General features: G+C 36.9%; 3 protein-coding genes and 1 pseudogene across 3 annotated transcripts; 1 reads left to right on the forward strand and 3 right to left on the reverse strand.

Annotated features, from left to right (window-relative positions):
- The first annotated feature begins 1970 nt into the window (after positions 1–1970).
- LOC120131783 lies at positions 1971–2414 on the forward strand. The gene has a single exon (XM_039148697.1). The coding sequence runs from the start codon at positions 1971–1973 to the stop codon at positions 2412–2414; it is 444 nt and encodes a 147-aa protein (XP_039004628.1).
- Positions 2415–2969: 555 nt separating this feature from the next.
- LOC120131784 lies at positions 2970–4923 on the reverse strand (annotated as a pseudogene).
- A 603-nt stretch (positions 4924–5526) lies between these two features.
- On the reverse strand, positions 5527–6062 carry LOC120131483 (nuclear transport factor 2B-like). Its single transcript, XM_039148470.1, has 2 exons — positions 5714–6062; positions 5527–5617 (listed from the first exon to the last, which is right to left on the reverse strand). The coding sequence occupies exons 1-2, from the start codon at positions 6014–6016 to the stop codon at positions 5543–5545; spliced, it is 378 nt and encodes a 125-aa protein (XP_039004401.1). The 5' UTR covers positions 6017–6062; the 3' UTR covers positions 5527–5542.
- A 1539-nt stretch (positions 6063–7601) lies between these two features.
- Positions 7602–9652, reverse strand: LOC120131603 (pentatricopeptide repeat-containing protein At4g21170-like). Its single transcript, XM_039148558.1, has one exon. The coding sequence runs from the start codon at positions 9597–9599 to the stop codon at positions 7866–7868; it is 1734 nt and encodes a 577-aa protein (XP_039004489.1). The 5' UTR covers positions 9600–9652; the 3' UTR covers positions 7602–7865.
- Between the last annotated feature and the right edge of the window lie 3350 nt (positions 9653–13002).

A 13002-nucleotide genomic window follows, 5' to 3' on the forward strand; every position in this document is an offset into this window, starting at 1 on the left:
ATTACAGAAAGTTAAATAGTATGATTGTGAAGGACAAGTTCCCTATTCCTGTGGTGGAGGATCTCTTAGATGAATTACATGGGGCAGTTTACTTTTCAAAAATTGATCTCAGGTCTGGTTATTGGCAAATCAGAATTAAGGCTGAGGATATTTACAAGACATCATTTCGAACTCATCAGGGTCATTATGAATTCAAGGTAATGCCTTTTGGGCTTACTAATGCCCCTGCTACATTTCAAGCTCTAATGAATGACTTGTTTAATGCATTTCTTAGAAAATTTGTCTTGGCATTTTTTGGTGATATCCTAGTCTACATCACCTCTATGAAGGATCATATTACTCATTTGGAACTGGTTTTAGAGATATTGCAAACTAACCAGTTATTTGCCAAGATGTCCAATTGTTTTTTTGGACAGACTCATGTAGAGTATTTGAGTCATATTATATCAGCTGTTGGAGTTTCAACTGATCCTACTAAGGTGGAGGCTATGAGTAATTGGCTTATTCCTAAATCTTTAAAGTCTTTGTGTGGATTTTTGGGATTGACAGGATATTACAGACGATTTATAAGGAATTATGGAACACTCAGTAAACCCTTGACACAAATGCTTAAGAAGGATAGTTTTAAATGGAACAGTGAAGCTTTACAAGCTTTTGAAGACTTGAAGCAAGCTATGTGTGTTGCTCCAGTTCTAGCTTTACTAGATTTTGGTAAGCATTTTTATTTGGAAATAGATGCCAGTTCAGGGGGTATTGGGGCAGTTTTAACTCAGGATGGCAGACCTATTGCTTACCTTAGTAAGGCTCTTAGCCCTAGACATGCTGCTCTCTCCATATATGAAAGAGAATACTTGGCTATTTTACTAGCAGTTTCTAAATGGAGGCATTATCTAGAGAGCACTCCTTTTATAATTAAAACAGATCATGAACCTCTTAAATATCTGTTGGAACAGAAGTTAACAAATGCTATTCAAAAGAGGGGGCTGACAAAATTATTGTGCTTGGATTATTCTATTCAATATAGAAAAGGTAAGTCCAACATAGTAGCTGATGCACTCTCTAGACAATGGGAAGATCAAGCTCACTGTTTTGCACTGGGTACTACCTTGGTTATTCCTAGTTGGGTTCAGCAGGTTGAGGAAAGCTATAAGGAGGATTCAGTAGCTACTGAATGGATTTCTATCTTAACTGTCAATCCTACTGCGGATTCTAGATGGAAATACTCTAGAGGTATCGTTCGATTTAAGGATAGAGTTTATATTGGAGCTGCTGGAGCTCTAAGATTACATATTCTTCAAACCCTACATGGTTCACCTCATGGGGTCATTCTGGAATTCAGGCTACTTATCAGAGGATTAGAGCTTGTTTCTACTGGCCCAAGTTGAAATCTATGGTGGCAACTTACATCAGGTCTTGTTCTATATGTCAACAGACTAAAGTAGAGAATATTCCTAAACCAGGACTTTTACAGCCACTACCTATTCATCAGCAGGCTTGGGAGGTAATCACTATGGACTTTATAGAGGGTTTACCTATATCCTTGAGAAAAAAATTGCATTCTGGTGGTAGTTGATAAATTTACCAAATATAGTCATTTTTTAGCATTATCACATCCTTATTCTGCATCTAATGTGGTTAAACTATATTTGGATAATGTCTACAAGCTTCATAGGCAGCCTAAATTAGCCATTTTTGACAGACACAAAACATTCAATAGTATCTTTTGGAGAGAACCAATGAAATAATTGGGGTCTAAAACCCCATTTAGTACTGCTTACCATCCAGAGACTGATGGTCAGATAGAACGTGTTAACCAATGCCTCGAGCAATACCTAAGGAGCATATGTTTTTTTCAACCAAAGCACTAGGCTAAATGGTTGCCTCATGCAAAATGGTGGTATAATACTACCTACCATTCTACCCTAAAGATTACACCCTTTCAAGCACTTTATGGGTACAAACCACCTACTATGGTTTGGTACACTGAAACTACAGTCCAGTTACTCAATGAACTAATGCGTAGCAGGGAAGATATCCTAATGTTAGTTAAAGAACAATTGGAGATTGCAAGTAACAGAATGAAACAAAAAGCAGACAAGCACAGATCTGAAAGAGTTTTTGAAGTTGGGGATTCTGTTTACCTAAAGCTGCAACCTTATCGCCAGACGACACTAGCACTGAGAAAGAATTTAAAATTAGCAACAAAATACTATGGGCCATACAAGATTACAGAGAGAATCGGGGAAGTTGCTTATCGTTTGAGCTTACCTGAGACATCGAGATTGCATCCTGTCTTTCATGTCAGTCTTTTGAAGAAACATGTTGGAGACTCTGTCGTTTCCTCTACGGATCCTCCTGCCATGGATATAGATGATCAGTTTCGAATAGAACCATACAAAGTTTTGGGAAGATGAATCATTAATCGCCAAAATAGACTTGTCACTCAGTTGTTGGTGCGATGGACAAATCTGGACGAGACACACGATACCTGGGAGGATTATACTGTCCTTCGAGGCCAGTTTCCAGAATTTGATCCTTGGGGACAAGGATCGTCTCCAGCGGCGGGTATTGTCACGATCAGGAGAGAAAAGAGAAGAAACGAAGGACGTGAAGAAATTGGGGGAAATGAGAATCAAGGGTTAGGGATATATAGTGAATTGGGGGAAAGAGTTACCTGATTAATGAGCATGTAAGGAGCACGAGGAGATAATTCCATCAGGAGAGCTGAGTCCACGAGTAAAGCAGCAAGCCCAGTTGGTGGCCCAATATCTGAGATAACAACAAACGGTTATTTTAGAATCTATAACTGGCATTTAGTTAGAATTGAGGGTACCCTGTAACCAAATAAAACAAGTATTGTGTAAAGAACAATCAAGCATATTTTTGAATGAAATCTTATTTCTGTATCTCTATTCTACTCTTTTCTCTACGCCTTCTTCTTCTCTAATTCCCTAAACTATCTCAATTCATCACATGATCATATTTGATTGAGAGTTCATCGGTTTTCGCACCAGGAGTTTGTAGTTCTGGAACACCATAGATGCGTTACCAAATATGAAGTCCACTGTGCCAGTGATGTAGGAATCTCTGTAGATTTGGCTGTTCGAGTGGGCATAAAGTGTGTCTTGGTAAGCATCGATCTTACAACGGTTTATAATTGATCAAACGGTCTCGACTCGGAAAGCCACTGCTTGGTGCTTTTGTGGCCCAGCTGTGTTTTGGAGCCATATGTCTTGTGCCATAAATCCATCACCAACGGCCGCTGCATTGTAGAAAGCAAAAACTGCCTTAGCTGCTCGGTATCAATGAAGGATAATAATTGTAATGTATATTCAAGTAGGAACAAATCTTTACCAATGGTGGCTGAATTAAAGGTTGTGGATCCATCGATGACATTTAAGCTACCGGTGATTATAGTCAAATTCAACCCGTCACCAACAATCATCAAATTCTTCTTGCGTTTTCTAATCTCAACGTGTTCTTTATAAGTACCCTTTTCACATAAATTATGTACCTGGTCTCGCTTTTATCTGGTGCAGGTGCCACGGCTTCTCCTAACGTCTTGTAGTTGCCACTTCCATCCTTGACCACCACAACATTGACCTTGATTTCATTAGGCAAAGCCTGTAAAAGCTTTCTATCGTTGCTTCCAACCCATGATGGAAATCAATCGACCAACGGGCCATCATTAAATTTTGTGTTCATAGGGGAAAATGAAACCAGAATGGCTAGGGAATTTCTTGCTCTCGATATAAGGTCATCGAGCACTGGTTCCATAAGGCTCTTCACTGACCCTTGTAGCCCATCCAAGCATGTGACATGGTTAGTCAACACGCTACCTAGCCATGCCTAGCCATGCCTGACCATTTGTATGCCAATTAACGTCTCTTCTTTCAACTTCAACGATAGAGTCCATGATCCTATCTCTGGATAACTCCATCAACTCCAGGCAATCGTCGAGACTCGCTTGCTCTCCGTGATTACTGATCCCATCGTTGAAGCTGTGGGCGAGGTTGATAGCACTTTGCATATCAGCAGCCGATCGCTCTAAGAAGGCATGTAGCAGATCGACATCCTTCATTCTCATGCTTTTGCTTGAGGCTACTTCGGAGAGCAATGATATACATGATCTCTGGTCAACAACTCTCTCGCAATAGTCATATGGTGGGTGATAATTAGTAACAAAGGAGCTAAATCTAACTAAACGAATGGCAACCAGAGCAGCTAAGCATATTAGAAGTACCAATGTGAAAATTAGGGGGAGAATCCTACTATAAGAAGCTCTTGATCTGCTTAACTGCGCTCGTAGGCTCTTTTGTCCTTCATAATCCTTAAATAAGCAAGGGGCTCTATAATGGGATTTTCCTTAATCAAATCATTAATAAGCAAATTAAGGGATAATTTATGAAATTATGACACGTAGATCGAAAGAAGGGTTATTTAATCAACGCCTTGAACGAAGATGGAAGTTATCATTAGCCCTGGATTTGAGATGATCTGATCTTTCCAGTGGATTTTGTCGACTTTGGAAAAGTGGGACATTGTCACATTAGTAAATATGTTTTGGCTTTTCCTTTTTCTTTGAATCCCGCAATGGCTAGGAGGCAATATTCAATCAAAGGCCAGCTCAGCTCAGGAACATGCCGGAACCTTTTGTTTCTTGGAATAAAGCTAAAACGTTCAAACCTCTTTCCTCACTAGCTTTAATTATTGACAAATTTGTTATAATTTAATCATGAATGATGGAATTTCTAGAGCCTCAGGGAAATCAAGGAATCACCATATGACAATGCCAGCCACTGTAGAAATCAAGTGGGGGATTTTATTTCCACTTAGAACGTGAGCCATCATGGAATTGCTGAAATTCACCATTAAAACAACAAACCCAATAGTAGCTTCGTTGATCTTCAGCATTATAGCCATAGATTCAATTTGTCTTCCATTCTTTCTTTTTGTTAGTATTTATTTTTTGTGTCGTGTTACATTTTTTCATATTTACCCTACAACTACAACTTTGTCTAGTTAACCTTTGAAAAAGAAATTTGGTCAGTAGGTAACCCGACATGGTTAATTGAAAAAACAACAGGATAGTAAGGCCAACTATTTTAAATTGTAGTGGTAAAAATGCTCTGTGTTGTACGTCAACTTGCACTAGTTTATGATCGTTCAACTTAAAAAGGACACGAGTCTCGCTTTACTTGAAAGGTACACAAAACTACAGTCAATTATTTTTTCTTTTTGGTGGGCTCTTGCTAGGTTACACGCATGTAAACTGAGAAAGTGAGAATAGAGAGAATTTTAGGGCTTTTTACTCTTAACACAGACGAACACAATCCAAATAGCCCAACCAGTTTTGAAAAGCCTTTTTAGTATCGTATAAGATCCACCAAGAAAGATCATAAAGCAATGACACGAGGAACAATTTGATCAGTGATTACAGAGTGATAGCATCCAATAATAGAATGAAGAAAAGATGAAAGATAAAGAGGAATGTGTTTCCTTCAAGTAAATGTATATCGCACCACACATGGGGAAAAACCATTCATCCATAGTTGAGGAGGAACATGTCATTCTGCACGAAGAAATTTCCTTCAAGTACTGGAACTAGATGAAACATCTGCAACACCATTAAAAATTGGACTAAAAAAATGAGAAATGGAAATGCTTATTAATTAAGAATGAGAACCAAGCTCTTGAGTACGAAATGACTAACCTGGCTGAACCGTAAATGGTGCTCCTCTCCGGGCAACTGCAGGCTGCCGCTGACAAAGACGACAATGCCACCAGCGAAAGTAGAAGGTTGTGAATCAATGGTGCTGATCACATGTTGGCATTGATCAAACGGCAAACTGGTAAGCTTAGCAGTGATGTCCTCAACACCAAGTATCTTTTGGCCCTCAAACGTCAACATGGAGGAAGGCCTGTAGAGAGAAGACAGAGCCGGCCGATCATTATCTAAAAGATGGTAGTAATGATCTATAAATGCCTTCCCGACCAAATCAATTTGTTCTTCCATTGGTTATTATCTCTCGAAAGGTTTCCCCCCTTCTCAAGTGTTACGATGCCATGGGAATATAAGGATAAATGAATATGCCATGAAGAGAATAACATGTGGGCTAAGCTAAGTAACCAAAAAGGGATTGTCTCCCTGGGTTGCCATCCAGATGATCATAGTGATTCATTTGCTTTTAGCTTAAAGGGCATGGATTTTTTATAGCAAAAATGAAGGGTGCAATTGTAATTGGAGGGCGAGGAATCGACACCGCTGCCTGCAGGTGTACGCAAAGTTGGATTGGATTGGAGGAAAATAGTAGGGATCAGATTTCAGAGCCTTTTTGCAGCCGTCCAAATGACTCATCGCCTACCTTTTTGTGCTATTTAAAATCCCTATGTGGTCGCGAGTGACTCGTCAGCAATCACATCCTAAAAGTGAAAATGAAGGAGGTGGACCGAAAGTCGGGAATATATCCTCTCTTTTCTTTTCCTTGACAAGGAATACTCTTTTAGATGGATTCCAATTTCCTAATGCTTGGAGAAGGTTTTATTAGATACTAAGGGCTTGTTTGTTTACTTCAGAATGATTAAGTGCTGAATGATTTAAATGATGAATGATTCAGAGACTCTAGATGAATTAGATCTGAATATGACATGTTGTTTGTTTACTGGCTCTGAATCATTCAGAATGTACTTTTGTACTGAGTCATTCAGCACTGTTTTACTGAATCAATCAACATTGAATTATTCAGAGGTACGAAACAAACGCGTTGAATGTTGAACGGTTCAACATTCAGCGTTAAATGATTCAGGTAAACAAACAACCCCTAAGTCTAAACTTAGCTAGTGGAACAAATCTCCATAATCAAGTAATGCCGTGAGATTTAGATCCCTATTGTAGGAGTGATACTACAATCTTAAGCAAATGGGACGGCTATACCGTTGTTACTACTTTTCTGCTTTTTGGTATGAAAAATATACAATGGTCACAGCGGGAGCAAGTTCCAGCAACAAAAACCCCATGGGCCAAACTTATTTTTCTTCTTACACTTATTTTGATGGCAGAATGGCTAACATAGTGTTCTTAGAGAAAAATAATTTCCAAAATTATCCACTGAGCATTATTTTCTGGATAAGGACGGTTGCTACGGTGCAAAGGAGAAAACCAATGAGAAGTTGAAATACATGGAAAGGTTGAAGACGCGTGACAATCTTGGAATCTTCAACTGAATACTCGTTGCACTCCTCGAGTCTTTTGAAGGCGAATGGAACACAACAAGTTTTCTCCTTTGCACTGTGATTATGGTGCTATTCTGGAAAATAATCCTCGAGCTGGATAATTTTGGTAATATTTTTTTCAAAGAAATTATTTCAACCATTTTACCTATTTTGATTGCTATTTTTTTTTAAAAATTAATTACCCGACTTTTGAATTGCTCCCACCTTAGTTACTTTGCCATTGATTAATAAATGGTGTTAGAATATGACAATTTATACCAGAATAATTTTTTTTTGAATCCCTAAATAGTGGCAACATAATTTCGAAAGGCAGCCTTAATAATCAGCATTTTCACATCGTATATCATTCTTCCATAATCCAGATAATAACAAAATGGATTGAGATGCATCGGTCATGTCACAACCTGCTTTCAATCTCATGTCGTAAAAGGGGGAAATGAAAATGTAAGCGTTGTACATCCTATTAATCTAGTTGTGCGAGAAATGCACAACAATGCCGTGACAGTATCTAAGCCAAATCTTAATTATCGTACTCCCATGTCGAATGACGCAAGCTAGAGACTGCCGCATTACCCAAAAAGTCGGTTATGCAAAGTGTAATTGCCATGTGATAAATGCATTAGCTATATCGATTACTTGAATCCAGAAATCAGCCGCTTATACGTACGCTTGTCAGGTTTAAGCCCCATTTTCAACATTTCATCATGAATTTTCATGGCTTTTCTCAGTTCCTTAGAGTGGCTGAGCTCACGGATCATGATAATAAAACTTGCACTATCAATCAAGTTCAACCCTATCATATAATCAAAAACCCGGGCCACTTCTTCTGCTTTCCTTCCCCCCCATAGCCCTTTAAGAATCATGTTGTATGTTGTTACATCTAAACTTCCCTTCACTTTCTCCATCTTATTATGCAATGCGACAACTTTATCCATCTCCCTGTTAAAGCAATAATACTCCATCACCAAACAACAAGGAACTGAATCAGGCAATAACCCTTTCTCTAGCATCACATCCAACAGTTCTTCAGCCTTTCTCCAATTGTTTCTTCTACACTGTGATGTTATATATTTGGACAATTGAGATGGACAAGGATTATGTCCTTGCTTCATGATATTCACCAACAATCCATATCCATCATCGAACCGATCTTCCTGGAAAAGAATATTTAAAAATGCACTATAGCAACTTTCTTTTACCTTAATTCCCCTTTTCAGCATCATTCGATACATGTTTGTCGCTTCATCTATTCTCCCAACCTGGGACATTGCCTTTAATAAAGATCCATAAGTATCATCCTGTAATCTAATGTTATTACCACAAGCCTTCTTAAACATCATTTCAGCTGCATGGGTCCTTTTCAAATCACAAAGCTTTTGGATGATCGAATCATTTCCTGAAACTTGGCGTCTCGGAAGCAGTTGCTTCTCTATCATCATACTCATTATCCTCTCAATCACATCTCTATTATCATATTTACAAGCCCCATCAAGTACTGAGCTATAGGTACAAAAACTAGTCTCAAGTTTTCTATCCTTCATCTCATTTAATTGATGAAATGCAGCTTCAAAATCCCCAGTTTTGCTATAAAAATCAACTACAAGATCATAAATTTCAGAATTATAAATGCCCTTATCTATCAATCTAACAACTTTATCAAATTTCCCACTTTTACAAAGAATCTGAGCAACCAATGACCACGAAGATGAATCAGGGTCAGCACCTCGAATCATGGCACCTAAAAAACACCAAGCTAGTTTCACCTCATTTCCTCTCTGTAAAGCATCAAGCAGCTCATTATAAGCACATATTGAAGGAGCAAATCCGCAGCTAGTCGTTTTTCTAAACACCACTAGTACTTCCATAAAAAGACCCTTTTTCGAATAACATTTGATCAACGAACTTAAAGCACTAGGATCAAAATTTTTACCTTTACAAGCCTGAATCATAGAATCTGCAACTACCGGTGCAGGGTGCGACTGAATCAGAGGGTCTAAAATTTGGTCCACGGGTGGGGAAAACTCCGAGCCGAGTGAAATTCGGATGATACGGCATTGGGAGCTGAGGTCTGGCTTAAAACCCAAATGGGTTTTGACCCAGTTGAAGAAAGCTAGAGAGATTTGAGGGTGATGTTGGGTTTTGCAGAGGATTTGGAGGAAGAGAGCCGGGGTTAGTTCGGAGGAGAGATTAAGAGTTTGAAGAAGTGGTGCCCAGTTACGTCTTTGTAAGAGAATGGACGAGACTTGCGAAACCAGCTGAGCTTGTTTGATTTGAGTTCTCCAATTAGAAGAAGAAGGGTGATTTGTTGCCGGGGTCAGATTTGAAAATGGTTTGATAAAACGGTGAGAGTAGCAGCGAAAGTTCATCTGAGTTCAGGTTAGAGTGTCTGTTGTCGATTGAGAAATTACTTTTTGTTAGGCAGATGTCTCAAGGCCGGCAAGAAAACTGTACATCTTTAAGGGACCAACGGGGTTCAAATAAATGGTCCAAGTCCAACTAGTTACCTATGTCAGCACTCGCGTCATCCCATTCATTATTTTTAATCAACATTTTGATCTAAACCAGTGTTTTTCTTATCATTTCCCTAAAACCAAACATCACTGAGAAACTATCAACCAAACCAATTAAATAAAAATGAAGAATAAGTCGGACGGCATTTGCCTGAAGATTAGGATCATCGGCTCTTTTTTCGATGACATGAAAATCGTTCCGGAGAAATTGGAAGAGAAGATGAAAATTTTCTTTCTTTTTCATTCGTTTACGTTTAATATATAGGATTAAATTTTCGGTATGATATGTATTTTATCAATGGTGAATAAAAAAAATTGAATAAATATTACTATTATAATCCCTCTAGATTATTCAAAATCAAATTAAAGATGATTTTGATTAAATTTTTTATGTAGTTTCTTTTGTACTGATTCCAACGATTATTGTTTGGGTACCCACGGGAAAGTATTGTTTGTTGTATTTTTTTATTAATATGAAATAAGTATAATACAATATTTGTTTATAGATAATTATTTATTATTTGATATTGAATTTACATATTTGGTATTTTCGATGCTTGAATTTAAAATCTTAAAAAATCTTTATTATTATTTTATTATCGATATCGTTTAGTTCGGGTTGGAGACTATTTTCATTTTACTCTGTTCTAGATGTATCAAATTTTTTATGATATAGCTCATGGACATTTGATTGGTACTTCATGATATATTCTGATTAGCTTCGCCATTTTTTACTGGAAAACAAATTGACATCCATGTGTGGATGTGCTTAGCAATTGCTTTACCGTTAGACCTTAGTGGACAGCTATCCATAAATCATGTAAACTCATCCAGATTATGCACGTGGAGCTCTAAAGAACCGCAAATCGACAGGACCATAATTGGAAAAAGTAAAAAAAAAATCACGGCTTTATGTGAAGGGGGATTCAATTTATTTTTATAAATGCTTTTATTTATCCTGAAAACGAATACAAACCACAAAACCAACCCCTTACAGCCAAACAAAAGAAACCCCCAACCCTCCTTCAAAAACAAAAAAAAAACCCAACCCTATACCAGATTCAACGCATTACAAAGTAAACTATTAGTATGCTTCATCCTATTTATAGGCAGCCCTATCAATTTACACTTAACAGTATCCACAATAAATCGAACTATAGTATCAGCCTATACACTCTTCTGAAATATACGAAATTTCCTTTCCCTCTACGCATAATAAATCAAAGAATTCCAAACAATTTCCATAACAGCTGTAAGAAGCGACTTTCCCTCGAGGTACCTTGCAGCCCACCTAAACTCCCAATTCCGATCTCGCACCACGCGCTGCAAGCGACAAACCTGCAGCACACCCTCCCACACTGACCAAAAAAGATCTGATCCTTTGACTCCAACTCATTCCCACAAAGAATGCAACCAGCATCCATAACCAGACTAAAAGAAATCAACCAGCATCAGTAACCAGACTAAAAGAAATCAACCTATCCCTTGTAAGCAGCTTCTTTAGAATGGTCATCCAAGAGATAACTGAATGCCTCGGAATATGAAACCGATGCCACACAATCTTCTCATTCCCGCAAAGAACGCAACCAGCATCCATAACCAAACCAAAAGAAATCAATCTATCCCTTGAGGCTTTCAACTTTTTCCCCCTTCTAATCAATGACAGTTTCAAACCTCAAACCACCTTGTAGAATGAATGACTCTCAGTTCAATACAATCGGAGTGAACCATCACGATCCACTAGATTCTGATCATTGCATCAACAATTGTATATGTCTTAACGTTAAGACAAACAATTATATATTTTTAATAAAAATGTGGTACAAATGTTGAATTTATACATAGACTTTGATATAACGTGTAATTTGATTCTTACATTTAATGCAATTATATACATAAAATTTTAATTGTGGTTTAAATATATACATAAAATTTTGATGTTGATTTAACTATACTCATTTTAAAAAATCTATTTACTTTTATATAAATATAATTATTTATGTACATAATATGTAAAAGTCAAATGGTGCTACGTCAACAACTATATTAATTTTGTGCAAAGATTTAATCAAATCGAAAGTTCATATACAACATTGTACTTTTATCAATGTTCATGTATAGTTTTTATTCCTAAAATAATTGACATATGATAAATATTTTTTGATTTCGTAAAAAAAATAAAAGCTTATATATATAATTATTCTCATTTAAAATAAAAAATTGATATATGATATCACACAATAATACTATATGGTGTTAATATGTGATGTCATATATAAGGACATAACCAGAATCAAATATTGAGGGGTAAAAAAATTACGTCAAAAGAATAAGTATCTATTAGGTATTTAAATCTAAAAATTGAGAGGAACAAATATCTTATTTAATTAATATTTAAACTAAAAAGTAAATAAAATATCATTATACCAAAAATTTTGGGTCCTAATATCTATGGACCTTGGTCTCACATTTCAATTTTGGTATTAGATGAAAGAATAATATTTTGACGCGTGAATTACTCTGTTGTTTTGACGTGTGATATTACTGTGTGATATTAATTATTTTTCGTTAAAAATTAATTAATTTAATATATTTTATCATTATATAATGTCATATCAATGTAATTGGAGAGACGTTACTTCTCAATATAAGTGTAGTTATTGAAATTCATATTTATAAAATTAGATATCAAATCAGAAAATCTATTATTATTAAGGACCATCCCAAACGAAAATTCACTGCAGTAGAAGAGGTAGACCATGAGAATCGCAGGTCGGCAAGGACTGCAACTGTGCTAAAAGGCTATGTCAACGTACCCACTGAATGCGAAATGGTTGGAACCAATAACTTGTACATATTAAAAATGAAAAGAGCGAATCTCTGGGGAGTCTTAATCATTGGATGGCCATCTAATGAATGCAATACAATTATCAATCAATATGAATAATGAGATTGGGACAAAAAAAGAGAAATTATATGGTCGGAAAAGGGGAGGGAAGCGACCAACAAACGACATGACCCACCATCATCACAGTCTTGACAGATTATTGATCCATTTCCTTCTTCTTTTTAACCACAATGACCACAATCGAGAATATTTCCATTTTGCTCCCACACTAATCGTCAAAGTGGGTGGATTGCTTGGCAATAATATAGGCAAATAACTGTTCAATTTTCTATCACATCTGTTTAATCATCTCGCGGATATTTGCATGTGTTGGTCCCTCAAAACACGAGAAGATAGAAGGAACCAAGGGAC

Source organism: Hibiscus syriacus, unplaced genomic scaffold (genome assembly GCF_006381635.1).
Source record: "Hibiscus syriacus cultivar Baekdansim isolate YM2019G1 unplaced genomic scaffold, ASM638163v2 tig00110556_pilon, whole genome shotgun sequence".
Lineage (NCBI taxonomy): Eukaryota > Viridiplantae > Streptophyta > Magnoliopsida > Malvales > Malvaceae > Hibiscus > Hibiscus syriacus.